Genomic DNA, 18819 nt, shown 5'->3' on the forward strand with positions numbered 1-18819 from the left:
ACAATAGCCACTTTTGCCACAACACCATCACACTGATATCATTCATGCTACTCGAGATCTCCTTCAATAGACTCTTGATATGTGAGGATGCTAACTCTACTGTTGTTTTGCCCTCCCTGATTTCTCTATGGGGATAGAGGATTGCCATCTCTATCTTGTTGCAATCAACACCAATCTCAAGATACTGAATTCACTCTCAGTCTCGAGAAACACATGAGTGCAGCCCTTGGGATCGATCCCCTGGATACCATGACTTGACGGGATGACTCCTATCACCACCAAGAGCTTCGAAACCAATCTCAGTTCTTCTCACCTAGGCTGTTTCCAGCCCCAATAGGGAAGGCCCTAAGTTGGACTAAACTACGATCAGATCTGATCATACCCTTCAGTTACCACCCTCAGATCTGGGTTTCACTCAGCCTTTCCAACAGCACATTCTTCCTCAGCAACCTTCCGCTTCGTCTTCTGTGTCAGATTTTACCTACTCTGATTCAGGGTTTGAGCACCAATCAGCTATTGTGACCACACCAGACTCGGGGGGGGGGGTGATAACAACCCACCATCACCATCTGAGAATGTTAAAACATATTTTGACTTCATTTTACAAATGACTTCTTCCCTGAACGGCACCACTCACAGGCCATCCCCACAACATTCAGATCATCTGTATGACTAGATGTCTTCTGATGTGACCTTTCTGTCCATCTAAGCATGATCCCATCCTTGCTAGCCCTGGCTAAGGATTCTTGGAAGAAACCTGCCTCCACTGCATCTATTTCTAGACAAGTAGAAAGTTTCCACAGAGAGCATGATGAAGGAGCCACCTTTCTTCTGAAACACCCACACAACCAACTCAGTCACTATAGCAGCGTCTCAGCTCTAGAGGGAAACAAGTTCTTGTTCCCCCCACCAAGGAGGGTTGTAAACTTGATGGAGTTGGATGATGTCTGTATTTTTCTATCTCACTTGTACCCTGTGTGGCTAATTACCAAAGGGTGATGGGTGCTTATCAAAGGGTGCTCCTAATAAGCTACAGTCCCAACTGGAACATATCTGCAAAGCTGCCAGGGCAGAAGCCTCAGTAACCTACCAGAAAGCAATGGTGGTTGCTGCCCATTAAATGTGATTGGCTCATCATGCCACTGACTGTGCTGCCAAAGCCATTGCTCCACAGATGGCACACTTGGCTTTGTTCAGCTGGTATGGTGGACAATGTTCATGGCCACATTGAGGACCTCTTGTTTGAGAGAGGTGGTTTTTTTCATGCAAAGACCAATGACATCATAGATTATCTCCAGAAGAAACACACTGCTGTGAAGAGACTAGGGGTCTACCCACAACAGCATTGCCCTTTCAGACAGTCTTGGAAGAGGCCTTCCTCCGCACCCTCTCCTAGACAGACCTATGAGAGACAAATTTCCATATCCTGTACTTCCTCCACCTCATACTACTCTCAGAGAAGAAAACGCCAGATGTTTATACCACATCAGAGTTCCAGACACCAGGATTGCAGAACAAAACAGAGCCTTTGACTTCTGCTGCCCTTCTCCAAACCTTACACAGTCCTTTCTTCATCCAGACCCCTCAACATTCCTAGCACCCTTCCTCCAAGCTTGGCTAAAGATTACTTTGTACAAGTGGCCATAGAGTTTCTACCCCTTCCACAACCAGGAAGTCTACCCCTTCTTCTCTGGTTCTGGAACAAGAGGTTCTGTCTCTCCTTCACAAGGATGCAGTCCAACCAGTCTCTCCACTCCTTATCTCGGAGGGCCACTATTCTCGATATTTCATAGTTCTAAAAAGAGACAGAGGTCTCAATTCAATTTTAGACCTTTGCAGAGTCAACAATTATATCAATACCAAGAAATTTCATATGACAGTTTTGGAAACTATCATTCCACTGCTTTGCCGTGGGGATTGATTTGCAGTGATAGATTTCAAGGGTGCCAATTTTCATATCTCCATCAGGCAAGACCATCACTGTTTCCTTTGTTTCATCATAGGTCTTCACCATTGCCCCCAGCGCGTGGGTATCAGCTTACAATAGAAAATATCTGCTAGGTCTCATGGCCTTGACTACCTCAATTATCCTGTACACGAGGCCTATGTTGGTGTAAGTCAGCAGAGTTTTTGTTTCAGTCCAGGCAGTCCAATTGATTCACACAAAGTCAGCTTCTTCCAACACCGAGTGTATTTACAGTATATACAGATGTTCAGCAGTACAAACAGGTAGCATGACAGCATGACATTCATTGAAGAGATCCGTACATCTTCTCCACATGTTCACACAGTTATACACATGCACATTTACTTACAGCCAATCAGTGTAGACATTGCATCATCCCAGACTGCATGATTCAGCATTTTGCACACCTGTCAAGTATGGCTGCTGATTACCATAGGCCTTGTTCTGCCTCAGTGTGAAGTTATCCTTGAAAGCTCAAGATACAGCCCATGCAGTCATGGTACCGCTTGCTTTTCAACCCTTTCCATGGCCATCCAGCCCATCTTATTCTGCTAACCCTGGAGCTAAGTTCCTAGTTGCAATGGTGGACCAATGCTCTGAAATTTCTGCTGGGCAGGCCTTTCCGCCCCCTGACTCCCTCCATTCAAGCTGTTTCTGATGCGAGCCTCCTTGGTTGAGGCACCTTTTGCCTTTCATATTGAATTCACGATACCTGGACTTTTGGAAAATCTGTGCTTCACATAAACGAGCTGGAGTTACTTGCAGTGTTCAAGGCCTTCAGGACGTTCTTATATCTCCTGTTGGGCAAGATCGTCCAGGTAGTCACCGACAATGCAACTACCATATACTACATAAACAAACAGGGAGGCACTCACTCTATGCATCTTCTTCTCTTGACTGTGGACTTCTGGGAATGGTGCATGAAGCATCACATGACCAATGATGCTGCAGACTACCTCAGCAAGAAATGCTCTCAGACTTGGAGTGAGAGTTGAAACACCAGGTGTTCCTGACTCTGCAATATGTGGGGGACCCCACAGGTCAAGCTCTTCACCTCAGATTGGAACAAGAAGTGCTAGATTTTCTGTTCTTGACGGGGGAGCAATCTCTGCTCTCTCTGGGGGATGCTTTTATGTTTCATTGGGATTGTTGCCTTCTATATCTACTTTCTCCTCTTCCCTTAATCTACCATGTTGTCACCAAAATCAGGCAGGAGAATGCAGATGCAATTCTGCTGATTCCATGGTGGCCCAGGCAGGCAGGGTTTGCCTCTCTCCTCCAGATGTCTTCAGATTATATCAGGCTTCCGAAGTGTCCAGATCTAGTATCTCAGCAATGGGAGGGTGCTCCACCCAGACTTCAAACACCTCCAGCTCACAGCATGTAGAATACAGCAGAGATCAAGATGGTGATAGCTGCAGCTAGGGAACCTTCCACCATTCACACATAACTATAAATAACACTGTTTCCAATCCTTTGCTGCTTCAAATAGGTGCTCGACAATTGAATCCTCACTTCAGGTGGTGTTGGGTTTCCTGCTTCATCTTAAATTACATGGCCTTTCTTCCTCCTCTATTAAAGTTTATCTTGCTGTATTATTTCACATCAACCGGTTGAATTCCTGGCCTCACAATTCTTTAAGCATCCTCGCCTGAAGCTGTTTCTCAAAGGTCTCGAACATACTTTCCCTGACCAGTACCTACCTCCACCTCAGTAGTACCTTCCATTTGAGCCTCTGGTGACATGCAACCTAAGCCTGCTTACCTTCAAAACCACCTTCCTCCTTGCTGTCACATTTGCTCATAGAGCCAGTGAATTGTGTGCCCTCCACCATGACCCTCTATATCTGCAGTTCTTCAGAGACAAAGTCATTATGTACCCTGATACTGCCTTTCTACTCAAAGTGATCTCTCACTACCACTTGTCTCAGCCTATAGTCCTCCCTACCTTTATTCCAATTACATCTTCCCCTTTAGAAAGGGACCTCCATACATTGGATGTTCATAGAGCTTTGGCCTTTTATACCTCGCGGACTGCTTTGTTCCTTTCCACTCCAAGGTTGTTTGTTTGTTACGCAGCTAAGGGGTCATGGGTTTCAACTCAACGTTTCCCCGCTGGATAAAGGTAAAGGTAAAGGTTCCCCTTGACATTTTTAGTCCAGTCATGTCCGACACTAGGGGGCAGTGCTCATCCCGTTTTCAAGCCGTAGAGCCAGCACTTGTCTGAAGACAGTTTCGTTGCCACGTGGCCAGCGTGACTCAGGAACGCCGTTTTACCTTCCCACCGAGGTGGTACCTATTTATCTACTCGCATTTGCATGCTTTCGAACTGCTAGGTTGGCGAGGAGCTGGGACAAAGTGACGGGAGCTCATTCCGTCACATGGATTCGATCTTACAGCTGCTGGTCTTCTGATGGTGCATCACAGGCTTCTGCGGTTTAGCCCACAGCACCACCACTGGGTAGTTTCTGCTATTTCATTAAGTTACCAGTTGGCCAAGCAGCCATTGCCTCGATCTGTCAAGGCTCATTCCATGAGAACTATATCTGTATCAACTGCCTTCCTCTTCTGGAGGTGTGTAGAACTGAAACATAGTCCCAGCCTTTGACTTTCATGTAAATGTGCTTCTTCAAATTATCCTCTGTGGAGTCACACATTCTGCCCTCCTCAGTGGCTGTCATGCTGTCTGTCCTCTTTTTGGTTCTTGGACAGTGGCAGCCATGTGGAACTGAGTGAGTTGGGTATTTGCATGCCAATACATCTGCACTGGGAGGGACAGGAGACTAACAGTCTACCTTTTAAAGCCCAAAGACTTATTCAGACCTGACATGTAACAGTTCACTCTGTGCAATGCATGGTAGGGCTTATGGCATCCATCATAGCCGTTCTACCACATATCAGACTCAGAATGCGGCTGCTTCAGTCCTTCTACCTTTTTGCCTACCACAACAGAAGGGACTCTCCTCACAAAACACTGCTTCTTTTGCCACTGCTCAAGCACCAGTTTCTTTGCTGGACAGTCCAGAGTCCTGGTGATCAGAACTCCTTTTCAGTAGCAGCACCCATCCCACCTCATAATCACAGATGCAGGTATGGGGTGGGGTGCACGCTGCCATCACAAAACAGTACAGGCAGCATGGTCTATGCATGAGAAGACTGACCATATCAATTTTCTTGAACTTCTTGATAACTTCAAGACCCTATGGGCCTTCAGGATTGCCACCCAAGGTTGCACTGTATACTAAACTTTGCCACAGATTGACAATACTACTGCAATGTTCTATTTGAACAAACAAGGAGGCATCAAGTCCTTGAGCCTCCTTTATCTCTTGGGCCACCTCTGGGAGTGGTGCATTGCCCATCAGATTTGCTTGATAGCGACTCATGTTTCTGGCATGGACATCAAAATGGCAAATCACCTCAGTCAAACAATGACCCAGACTCATGAATGGGAACTGTCCCTCGGGGTTTATTATCAGCTTGTCCTCTGCTGGGTCAAACCCTCTGTGAAAGTCTTTGCAACCACCACCAATTCCAAATGCATCTAATACTACTCCCGGGCAGGTGAGGTAGGCAGTCCCTAGGGGATAATTTCACCCTAAATGGGATCGGGAATCTTCTCTACATGTTCCTCTCATCCAGTGTACACTTGTGAAAATCCTACTGGACAGACAATCCTCTTAACCCCCTGGTGGCCATTCCAGCAGTGGTTCATTACTCTGACCCTCACTGCCACCAACAGGATCAGGCTGCCCCTGTACCACAACCTTCTCTCATCACTAGGGCGTAGTTCTTCATCTCAATATGCTTCACCTGAAGCTTACCACTTGGAGGATATCCTCCTGCTCACTAACATCTTGAGATAGGCCAGTCAATCCCCTACTAACCATCTCTATAGCTTCAAGTGAAAAAAGTTCCAACGCTACACATCTTTGCACAATCTGCTGGATTCTCCCAACATCTATAACTACTATTCTGGCTTTTCTACTGATCCTCAAGCAACAGGGATTTTCTCTCTTCTCTATAAAAGTCTACCTGGCACCCATCCCCCCCACTTTTTCATGCACCAGATGGTTAAGAGGTTTTTGAAAGGCTTTCAGAATGCCTATCCTGATTTGAGACTCACACAAGACCTGTGGTCTCTTTCACTGGTCTTGTCTCAACTCACCAAACATCCTTTTGAACTACTGGTGACAATGGACCTACATTTCCTAACTTTAAGAGTGGCCTTTACATTTGTCCGCCAGGCAGCAGAGCTCACAGCATTCAAATGTGGCCCTCCATATTTTACAAGGTCACTCTACATATTGATATAACCTTCCTACCTAAAAATGGCTTCCACATGTCATAACCTATGATCGTACCTATCTTTTATCCTTCACTGCAGGAATGCTCACTCCACTCTCTGGATGTCAGGAGGGCCTTGGTCTTTTACCTAGACAGAATAAACGACTTTAGACAGACTACCAGGGGTTTTGTTTGTACCAGGGTTCAAGTATGGGGAACCCAGTCTCCTCCCCATGGCATAGACATACTGAACATTAGCCAAGTAGTTACGTGATCTAGACCACTGACGTTTGTCACTCATTATTGATTAGACCTTGGGGCACAGAAAGATACCTCATTTGGTCAGGCTGTTTATCATCTGTTTTGGCCTAACTCCCACTTTCAAACTTTAGCTTGCCAGTCAGCCCTTTTGTGTGCATACAGGGACACCATGAAGACTTGATTACTCACTGTAACAATGGTTCATCGAGAACCAAACAAGCTGCCCACCTCCCCTCTTGTTTCACCTTCTATGTTGGGGCAGACAACTGGTACTGAGGAGAGGGGGTCCACACTTGCTCAGTACACTTTTGCTTATGAAGGTCTGGAACTTTCTGAAGAGGTGCTCGTGCAGGCGCAAAACCCTTTTGTGTGGATACATGGATCATCACTTGAAGAACTGTAGTTATGGTCAATAACCAAATCTTCTTTTAGTTGGTTTGAAACATTGCATTACACTTTTAGAATATTGGTGAGCAGAGGGAAACTGCGAATCGTTCATGTTTTTCTAGTAGTAGGAACCTTACCCCCAGATTTACTGGAAACATATAGACAGGTGAAGTTGAAACCATTCTCACCATTACAGTTCCATTAATTGGAAAAAATTACAGCTCTGAGAAAACAGTTGGATGAAATAATTTGAAATGATAGGTTTCCGGTTAAAGTTTTGCCAAAAGATTCATTCTAACCAAAGAAACACCTAAAATTGGTCAGCAATATTGTGAAAATATTTTGGTATACAGTATGTCTTACCATAGTTTGTAACTGGAAGGGTGCTGCTCCTCTCCACCAGATGATTGTCTGGCAGTTGTCAGTGTATTGGTTTTGGGTCTTTTAGTTTATAATTAAACATACAAATACTTAAAACTTGAGCATAATCAGCAGCAAACTGCTGTAACATACTGTTAATTTCATGAGCCGAAAGAATACCTGCATCTTGGCTTGGACTTACTTATTTACTCCTTTGTGGAACTTGATACACAAACCAAGTTAAAAGTGAATGTAATATATTTGGCCCTCCTTTTAATGCCAAGACATAGTATACTATACACTTTTTTTGGAAGGAGATCCTGCCATATTATCTGCCACCTTCACATTCTTTTACCAAATATGAAATAGAATAACTTGGTGTATTACTTTGAAGTTTCAGTATTGTTTGGGAAAGGTCTGGATTTTTACTTGATTTAAACTTAGATTAGGATTAGAGATGGGAATGAATCAGAAAAATTGTGATTTGTTCTGATTTTGATTCATTAAGTTCAACAAATCACGAATAACACATTTACAATATTTTCTGATGAAAATTTGTCCATTCAATTTTGCCTTTAAAGCCCTATACAATGCCCCCTTCAGCACCTAGAGACACCAATATGACAGAAAAACTTCTCCTGACTCTTCTCAACAGGTCTTGCAAATTTGATGAAGTTTGGGTTTCAAATGTCTGAGTCATACCCCCACAAATAGGGTCCCACCCAGGAAAGTTTCCCTCAGCCGCCTAGAGTCACTAAATCATAGAGAATATTCCCCTGACTCTCTTCTACAATCTCTCCAAGTTTGGAGAAGATTGTGTTTTACACATCCAAAAAGGATCCCCTGAGGAATGTGCCCTTTAGCAGCTGGCTTGGGGAAGCCCAATCTTCACCAAACGGGGAGATGTTGTAGAGGAGAGTCATGAAAAGCTTTTCTGTGATTTTGGCTTCTCTAGGTAACATGACATATTACACTATATCATGATTTCTTTTACAAAACTAAAGCCAGAATGGAGAAGCCATGTGTGAAAAACTGAAGTATGCTTTAGTGATTCATTAGCTTGGAGAAGCACCTTTAGCAGCAATGAGCTGTCAGACAGATGGCTTCACATTTCACTCTAGAATACTTTGGTATAAAAAGGAGTTCATGATTGACTCCATGACTGTGAGATGCCCAGGTCCTATGGCTGCAAAACAAGCCTAGATCATCACCTCTCCACTACCGTGCTTGAAAGTTGGTGTGAGGTGTTTATGCTGATATGCTGTGTTTGTTTTCACCAAGTGTGGCACTGTGCACTATGGTCAAACATCTCCCCTTTGGGCTCATCTGCCCAAAGGACATTGTTCCAGAAATCTTGTGGTTTGTCGAGATGCAACTTAGCAAACCTAATCCATGTTCATTTTCAAGAGAAGAGGCTTTCTTCTAGCAAGCCTTCGAAATCAATCATACTTGTTCAGTCTTTTTCTAATTGTACTGTCATGAACATTAACATTTAACATCCTAACTGAGGCCTGTAGAGTCTGAAATGGAACTCTAGGTTTTTCTTGCAATTTCTCTGAGCATTGGTCTGACCTTGGGTTGAATTTGCTTGGACATCCACTCCTGGGAAGACTGGCAACTGTCTTTAATGTTTTCCACTTGTGAATAATCCATCACTGTAGACTGATGGACTTTAAATTGTTTGGAAATGTCCGTCTAGCCCTTCCTAGGTTGATGGGCAGCAACAATTGCTTCCCTACAATACTTGCTGATGTGTTTCCTCCTTGGCATTGTGTTAACACACACCAGAATGCTCCAGACCAGCAAACTGCTAAAACTTCAGCTTTTATAGAAGTGCTCACACTTGCTGATCATCAATTACTCAAGAGCATTTTGTTAGCATCACTTGGCTGCTACTTAGCCTCTTAATTCCTATGGAATCAGTAAGGGTATACTTAGTTTTTCACACATGGCTTCTCCATTTTGGCTTTATTTTTATTTTAAAAAAACATGACACCGTGTAATATATCATGTGTTGTTGTTCATCAGAGTTTGTATTTACCTTATTTTCAGACCTGCTAAGGACCAGATGATTTTTATTATGTCCTGATATGTGAAACCATAAAATTCAAAGTAGGTGCACTTACTTTTCCACATGACTCTACCTTAAATTTACGCTTCAGTATTAGCTTGGTAGTCTTCCAATCTTTGTTTTTTGTCTCTTAATATCAGAGTTACCCTTACTAATTAGGAACAATGATATAGCCTGCCTCCAATTTTGGGGTACTGTTTAAAAGCCTATGAATTACCTATTCAGTTGTTACATATATACCTCGCTAGGCATATTTCATTTTCCTTCCCTGGGCACCATAATTCCAAGGTAAAATCTGCTACTTGCATTATATTAGCATAAAACATTTTGCCATTAGGATTTGACTATCTCTGTATCTGTACTGTCTGCATCTTTCAAGTCCCTTTGTCATGACTACCAACATTTAGAAAGTGCTAATTTTTGGAGGAAGTGGGACAAACTGGACTGATTGAGATGGGAAAATAACATTTCAGCAAGTGTTTTCTGGAGGTTTGCATAGTAATGTGCTATGCAGCAGAGTGTATTCAGAAAGAAAGTTTGGTAAATGTCTGTATTGCTAGCAGAGATGGGCACAGACCTCCATTCGGAGGTTTGTGCCAGTTTATTGGTGCCGCATCTCAGGTGTCGCACATTCCCTTCGCTCACCCCACCCCACCCCACCCCACCCTGGCCAGCTCCTCCACAGCGAGCATGCACTACTCTTTTGCTCTTCACATGATCATCCAGTCACAGCAGAAGCATGTGCTTACCTCCTCCAGCAGCTGCCCACTCAAAGACAGTGCTGCAGGAATCACTGCACGGCCTCCTTGTCTGAGTGGGCAGCTGCTGGAGGAGGTGGAGGAGGAAAGCACATGCTCCTCCTATGATTGGACAATCGCATGAAGAGGAGGGAAAGACCAGTGTGTGGAGGAGCTAGCTGAGACATATACTGAGGTTTGTGCCCACCTCTAATTCCTAGCAATGCAGTTTTAAACCCAAACCAGTCGTCTCAACTGACATAGAGCTGGTTTGCAGTTGATGTTTGGTTGCTAATTCATAGATTTGGTGAAAAAATCAAACTAGATGGGACAAGAATCTTTCTTATGTGCAGGGAGAATTTCATTAATAGCTATAGACTCCCCTTTTGAAATAAATGTTATTTTGCCTACAAATAAGATTGCTTCAGGGCTGTTTTTCTCATAGAAAGGGATTTTTGCAGATTTGTGTGGAACATGAGGTATGTATCTCAGTTGTATGTGGACAGAATCACTTGTTTCATTTTTGCTGGCAATATTCAGTAAGCAATGGCAAACTATTTCAGTTGAACTATATATTCTATAATGGAGGGTCAGATATCTCATTTCAGAGTATTAATGATCAGTTTCTCCATAATTTTCTGGTAGATTCTTGACAAAGCGAGAACAGAAATTGATGCAGCGTCGCCAGCATGCTGAAGAACTACTGCAGTGGAAGCGCCGTTTAGATGCAGAAGAAGCAGAGATACGTCAAATAGAAAAACAAGCATTGGCTGCCTGGGACAAAGAGCTGCACAAAGCAAAAGCACACAACAAGGGAGCAGGAGACCAAAAATCTAATCAGAAAGGTACAAAAATGAGAGCTGTCTTTTGAAGTACAATATGTTTTTTCCAGCAGTGTTCTAATTGTATGGGGAAGGTACATGCAGCTGGTCTCAATCATATGGCAAAGCTGTTTGTATATGCTCCCTGTGGTGTGGGATGCACTACATCAAAATCGGTTCCACAGTCTTTTGAGCTATATATTTTGGCCAACCTTTCATGTGAGCATTAAGCTTTGCTTTTTTGAGGATGGCCTGATGTTAAGGGAGAGAGACCAACAACACAGACTTTGTTTGCCCTTGGCTGCTGACTGCTCTTGAACTGATCATTGACTTCTTTCTAAATCTGAATGGAGGAAGCATTTTTGGCTACCTTTAGCTACCCTGCTTGATCCTTGGTGCTGCTTGGTGGCATGTGGGAATAACTATAGGAAATAGTTAGGAACAGTGAATTCTCTAGGAAATAGTTAGGAACAGTGAATTCTCTGTTTGATCGTCGTTCCTTACTACCACCACCCATACATGATATATATTCTTGGCTAGACATGAAGAGAAGGAGGAACAAAGCATTAGGAAAGAAGCTGTATTCGTTCGCCGCAATGCTGATTAAAATTGCTAACTACCAGGGCACCTATCAGAAGCACTTGTGGGACAAGATAGTTCCAGTACTGCAATCACTACCTGACCCCACAAAGGCAGAAGCCCTTAACATTTATGAAGAGGCTAACACCCTTACCAGGCAACAGCGATTTGTTGACATCGCTTCTAAATCCATACTGACTGCCATTGCTGTTAGACGCCACGCTTGGCTTAGAACAGCTAACATCCTTGAAGACACCAAAACCAAGATCAAAGAACTTCCCTTCGATGCTGCAGGACTATTCAACTGTAAAACTGACGAGACTATAGACAATATCCATAAGATGAGAAAGACAGCGAAATCTTACGTACCATACCAGCCATATAGGTACCATAAGTCTGCTTACAAAAAGCCTCAGTACCAATCGTCTACTCAGTACCAGCCCTCTCGGTACAGTAAGCAACAATGCTTTCGTAGCCCTAAGCAGTCCTTTCGCAAGACTCAGCATAGGGGTAAGCAATTCTCATGAATCTCCCTCCTATACAAGACTATCTCCATTCCTATGAGAATGGAAAAACATCACTACTGATAAGTGGGTCCTTAGTATCATTCAACATGGATATAGGATAGAATTTTTCTGCATCCCTCCACCAAATTCAGTCAGACCTACTCCCTTTTCCAAGCCGCTGCATTTGGAAATCTCATCCCTGTTATCTAAAGAGGCCATAATCCAAATTCCATCTGACAGTACCGTTTTCTCACACTGCTTTGTAGTCCCCAAGAACAATGGGAGTATAAGGCCCATCATGGACTTAGACCTCAACCGATACATATTTCACAAGAAATTCCGTATGCTCACCCTTGACTCCATCCTTCCCCTCTTGTCTCAGGGAAATTGATTCGTCACCATCGATCTGCAGGACGCATATTTCCATATCTCCATCCACCTGTCTCACCAAAAATTCATCTGGTTCCGGTTCCACCACGATACCTTCCAATTCACTGCCTTACTGTTCGGGCTCTCAACGGCCCCCAGGACATTCACAAAATGCATGGCACCGTACCTACGAACCCAAAAGATAAAAATCTTTCCTTACATCGATGACTGGCTCTGGTGGCCGATCCTATCACAAAGCGCTCTCGGCCACAAGATTTACCCTGTTCACCCTAAAGAAATTGGGACTAAGAATCAATGCAAAAAATCCAATCTCATACCTTCTCAAGTAGTCTCCTACATAGGAGCAACCTTGGACTCTATTCATACAAAGGCCTTTCTCCCACCACAATTAATTCGAAAGATCAAAGCAGCCATGTGCAAGCTCAAACCGTGTGCCATACTCACAGCGCACTACATCCAACATGTTCGAGGGCTGATGGCATCCACTGCCGCAGTGGAACATGTCCAGAGGAGGGATGATTTTTCCCCATTGGAATGCATTAAACGTGTTTCACTGCATTCCAGCGGGTAAATGGTTTTCACTACACGATGATTTCGCTAAACAGCGATTTTCATGGAATGAATTATCGTCATGCGGGGCATCACTGTACATATTATTGATACATATATATGCATAAAGTCATTTTTACTTCATCCCCAACATTCTACAGGATTGCTCATGCTTCGTTGGTCCAAATATTTTCGTCATACAGTGTGCTACATTGTTATCAGTTGCACAATATTTCAGTGATATCAAGCCTTCTTCAACGCTTTGTTTAACATTCTGGTATCTAATATCAACGTGCTTCAATCTATTTTTAATTCCAAGAGAAGTAGCCATATAAATAACCGCTTGGTTGTCCTCCATCACTTCTATAGGTTGATCAACCTTTATTCCTATATCTATTGCCAGTTGTTTATAGAATACCAATTCAGTATACAGTTCAGACGGAGATGCATACTCAGAGTCTGCTGATGACAAAGAAATGAATTTCTGTCTTGTTGTTCTCCAATTTATCAAGGAATTTGCTAAATGTATAGTCATTTCTGATGTTGATCTACATGTTATCACATCATTTCCATAATTGGCATCTACTTATGCAGTTATAATCAACTCTCCTTTAGGTTCAATATACTGTATAGATCTTTTTCTATGGTTTCTTTTAAATACCTAAGTACACGTTTAGCAACTTGCCATTGCCTTTTGCTAAGTTTTATAACATGTCTAAAGGTAAAGGTAAAGGTTCCCCTTGACAATTTTTGTCCAGTCGTGTTCGACTCTAGGGGGCGGTGCTCATCCCCATTTCCAAGCAATAGAGCCAGCGTTTTGTCCGAAGACAATCTTCCGTGGTCACATGGTTGAAATATCGGGTCTTGACCATCGACTTATGTAGAGTAGACTCCTTATTAATGATCTGTATGTTTCAAAATCACATTCTGGACCAGTAATTATTTTTTTCTCAAATTCTGTGTTCATTGGTGTGCTAGAACCTTTACAGTCTTCCATTTTATATTGTTTCAATAACTATTATCTTTTTCTTTTGTGATTTCTTAAATCCTTTTGTGGTTCTATTTCTACACCTAGGTAATTACTGATCTATCCTAGATCTCTTAGATTGTAATTTTCATTTAACATTTTAATGATTCAGCAGATTTCTCATCTTTAGCAAATATGGCTAAATCATCAACAAATATGAGAATAATTATTTGTTCATTTTCTTTCATAAACACGGACGAGCTTTTCCTTGCTTAAATCCATTATTTTTCAGTGTTCTAGTTAAATACAAGTTCCACTCAAATGCACTTTATTTCACTCCATATAAACTTTTCTTAAGTAACCAACATTTGCCTTCCTTCTTTTCAATACTTGGAGGCATTTCCATATAAATCTTATGCTGGAGGTCAGCGTATAAGTATATGCTTTCAATAAAAGCATTCTGTGTTGGAGTATGTGGTGCAGCTTTTATATGAACTATTCCATGTTTCTTTAGTATAGCTTGAAATTTATTATTTGTAAATTCTGTCCCATTATCTGTTTGTATTTGTTTTAATTTTCTTCCAGTTTTTCTCTCTACAAATTTCAACCATTTTTCAAATTCAGTGTGTTTTATCTTTCATTAGATAGCAAAAGCCAAATCTGGATTTCTGATCTTGAATTGTTAATATATATTTTGCTTCTCCTATTGATGGTTGTTTGGGACCAATTATATCCATTGACACTAAATCAAGAATATTTTCTACTTGCACATTACTATATCTCCTGATAGGTGCAACATTTACTCTTAGCTATTTGGCATGCTTGACAATTTACATATTTGTCACATTTTCTTATATTGGCTCCAAATGAGTTTTCTAGAGTCTTTTGTAATGTTTTATAATTGGGATGTCCAAGTCTCAAATGACATAAATGTATACAATCTTTGTGAGGACATTCGTTATTATAAACATTGTTCACATCTAAATTACTCAGTTTGTACATGTTATTCTTCATTGAGCCAATTAATACAGAATTATCTGCACCTCTTATTTCGCACTTTTCTTTGTGAAATGTGGTTGTAAAACCCTCCATAGCTAATGAACCTACTCCTAGTAAATTATGTTTCAGTTTGAGAACATACACAACATTAATAGCCTTAGTTAAGCATGGAAGTTTAATTTTACCTTTACCCAATATATTGGTACTCAATCCGTCAGCCAAAAATACTTGCTGATTTTTCACAGTTTGGTAGTCATATATCAGCTTTCTATTTTAACACGTTTGTTGTGGCACCTGAATCTATAACCCATTCATTTCCATCATCCCCTGAGTTGCAAATGGTATCAGTTAAATGTGATTCATTACCATGTTGTGGCTGCTTTCTTCCTTTCTTCTTTTTCTTGCAGCTTTGATTCAAATGTTTGTTTGAGCCACATGCAAAACATCTATTTGCTGTGTGAGTTAAAGCAGCTGTGTCTCCCTCCTCCTCCTCAAGCACAGACTTGCATAGTAGAAACCTGGTCTAATTCATACTTCTTACAAATCAGTACAAAATCAATATACTGTAAAGTGGTGCCTCGCATTACGATGTCAATTCGTTCCAGCGAAATCGCTGTAGAACGAAAACGTCGTAAAGCGAAAATAAAAAAGCCATTGAAACGCATTAAAACCTAGTTAATGCGTTCCAATCGGCTAAGAACTCACCGTCCAGTGAAGATCCTCCATGGGGTGGCCATTTTCGGGTGCCTGTGCAGTGAAAAATGGCTCCTAAACACAGCGGGGAGCCATTTTCAGCACCCGGCGGCCATTTTGAAAACCCGACAATCAGCTGTTTTGATCATCGGGAAGCGAAAATCAGTTCCCGAAACAGGGAACCGATCATTGCGTAGCGAAATTCCCCCATTCAAAACATCATTTTGTGATCGTTTTTGCGATCGCAAAAACCTCATCATAATGCGGATTCGTCGTTAAACGGAGCGCCCGTCTTGCGAGGCACCACTGTATAGACCTCTGTCAGTATTTCCCGGAGAATCCTCAAACACCTTTTACCAAACAAAATTTAACCCTTTTGCTTACCATCTACCTTCCCTACCTCTAGTTCTTCTAATGGCTTAGGTAAAAGTAAAAGTTCCCCTTGACATTTAGTCCAGTTGTGTCCAACTCTAGGGCGCGGTGCTCATCTCCATTTCCAAGCCATAGAGCCAGCGTTTGTCTGAAGACAGTTTCCGTGGTCACATGGCCAGCATGACTAGCCACGGAACGCCATTACCTTCCCACCAAGGTGGTACCTATTTCTCTACTCACATTTTAACATGCTTTCAAATTGCTAGGTTGGCAGGAGCTGGGACAAACGATGGGAGCTCACTCTGTCACGTGGATTCGATCTTACGACTGCTGGTCTTCTGACCTTGCAGCACAGAGGCTTCTGCGGTTTAACCCACAGCGCCACCACGTACCACATCTAATGGTTTAGACCAGTGGTTCTTAACCTTGGGTAACCCAGGTGTTCTTGGACTGCAATTCCCAGAAGCCTTCACCACCAGCTATGCTGGCTGGGGCTTCTGGGATCTGCAGTCCAAGAACACCTGGGTTACCCAAGGTTAAGAACCACTGGTTTAGACTTCAGTAAAAGCCCACACTGATTGATGGTGCCTTTTCTTAGTTTGTGAATGTTGCTGAGTTCTGAGTTTTGGTCTACAAGAAAGGAGATCCATCCAGCAGTGACTGTTTACTTTTATATTTCTGAGTGTTGTGCCATGTTCTTTTCAGCATTAAATTTCTACTTTGTTTGTTTTTGCCTTTTCTTTCTGTACCACCCAACTGACCATTCTGTGTAAAAATTTGAGGGAGGAAAGCCACTTGCAAAGTTAAGAGAGCTCCTCTTGGAAGAGTTTAACTCTGCTGCCTGGACATTGCTAGAGATGTATCCTTTTTTACAAGCCAGAATTGGCCTTCATGAAAAGTAACCAATGCACTATTTGTTCCCATTATATCCTCAATATGGAAAAGATAAATATGTAGTCAAACTATTGTAGATCTGTAGTCAAACTATTGTAGATCTGTTAACAAAAATGGTAAGATGTCTTGTTTGACTGAAACCTCTACTGTATTCCCTCAGAAACAGCCAGTGAAGAAAATTCTTCAATACCATCATGTTCTCGTCTAAATAGTGAGAGCTCTGTTCCAGAAGAACTGAGCAGCCTAGCTGTTGAGCCTAGTCCTTCCAAGGTCCCTGAGAACCAAGAACAGTTTGGAAGTCTGGACAATACACTTATTGAAGAAATGGTTTCTACACAAAAGTCTGCTACCTCCCCCGGAAAACATGTAAGTGAAATTTGTTGCTGTTGTTGTTGAAAGAAAAAAAAAAGAAGAAAAAACTGTGTTCCATTTGTGATAATGCAAAATTAATGTTGTGCTTGACTTGTTTCAGGATCAGTATACGTGTCATACAACAATAAGCCACATAAGAAAACATCTATATTTATATTTTCTTTGTTCCCATGTTATTTCAATGCTGTATGTGAAGCTGGAGTGTCCTCTCCAGAGCACAAAGCCTGTGTAAAATAGTATGGAGGATATGCTGTTACCCAAGCAGCAAATCCCCCCTCTCCATGTCACTGATATAGTCCAGTGGAAAGGCAAGAGCCAATACAACTGGTTCCAGCGATGTCACAGGAGTTGGCAGAACAGCATGAACTACCTCCGGGACTCCAGCTCCGGAGTTTGGATCGAGATTAACTCCTGAAGCCTTTTCCATTGGTGGATATAGCCACAAGGCAGTGGAGGTTTGAAATTGGAGTTTTCCTTCCAAGGCTGACGAGCCCCACCTACCCGGGCTGCTCCTTAACTGCGAGCAAAGAGATTGTATCACACGAAAAAGGAAGACCATATATTGACATCAGCAAGACTCGAGATCAAAGAAAAGTGGAGGAATTTGCCCAAGCGCTTGAGGAAACCCTTCCAGGTCCAGCTGATGCAAATGCACCTGAACGATGGGAACATTTCATGAACGCTGTTTATAGCACTGCCTTGTCCACATTTGGCAAGAAGACCAAAAAGATGGCAGACTGGTTTGAAGCCCATTCGGAGGAGTTGATGCCAGCCATTGAGGAAAAGAGGAGAGGTCTAGCAGCATACAAAGCCTGTCCTAGTGAGTACAACTTGCAGGCTCTTCGAGCTGCTTGTAGCAAAGTCCAGCAGGCTGCCAGGAGATGTTCTAACGATTATTGGCTTCAGCTCTGCTCTCAGATACAGATAGCAGCGGATGCAGGTAACATCAAGGCAATGTATGATGGTATCAAGCAGGCTTTAGGTCCAATACAGAAGAAATCTGCCCCCTTGAAGTCTGCTACAGGTGTGATCATCCAGGACTGAGCACAGCAGATGGAACGCTGTGTGAAGCACTACTCTTGAGCTATATTCCAGAGAGAATGTAGTAACCGAAGAGGCACTAAATAACATCAGATGCCTGCCTGTCTTGGAAGAGTTGGACAGCGAACCAACTTTAGCAGAAATAAAAGGGGCCTTGGATTCCCTCGCCAAGGCAGCTGAGAAGGATAACATCCCTGTTGAAGTGCTGTAAAGAGATCATCACCACCGAGCTGTATGAAGTCTTTTGTCTTTGCTGGAGGAAAGGTGGAGTACCACAGGACATGAAGAATGCAAACATTGTCACATTGTATAAGAACAAAGGAGACAGGGGCGACTGCAATAAGTACCATGGCATCTCTCTTCTCAGCGTAGAGGCTCCAGAAGCTTGCAGGCAGTCTATCCAGAATCAGAGTGTGGATTTTGAGCTAATAGATCCACCACCGACATGGTATTTTCCCTCAGACAGTTGCAGGAGAAATGTAGGGAACCACAACAGCCACTCTTTGTGGCCTTGACAGATCTCACAAAGGCCTTTGATTTGGTTAGCAGGGACAGCCTTTTAAAAAAA

At 42.6% G+C, this 18819-nt stretch overlaps 1 protein-coding gene across 1 annotated transcript in view; it reads left to right on the forward strand.

The window, feature by feature from the left end:
* CEP350 (centrosomal protein 350) overlaps window positions 1–18819 on the forward strand; it is a 211492-nt gene that overhangs the window by 157393 nt on the left and 35280 nt on the right. The window contains exons 28-29 of the mRNA XM_078392370.1: window positions 10714–10913; window positions 16999–17204. Coding sequence (XP_078248496.1) covers window positions 10714–10913; window positions 16999–17204 — 406 coding nt within the window. The remainder of the gene's footprint in view (window positions 1–10713; window positions 10914–16998; window positions 17205–18819) is intronic.

The sequence above is a fragment of the Pogona vitticeps genome, chromosome 4, assembly GCF_051106095.1.
Source record: "Pogona vitticeps strain Pit_001003342236 chromosome 4, PviZW2.1, whole genome shotgun sequence".
NCBI classification, from domain to species: domain Eukaryota; kingdom Metazoa; phylum Chordata; class Lepidosauria; order Squamata; family Agamidae; genus Pogona; species Pogona vitticeps.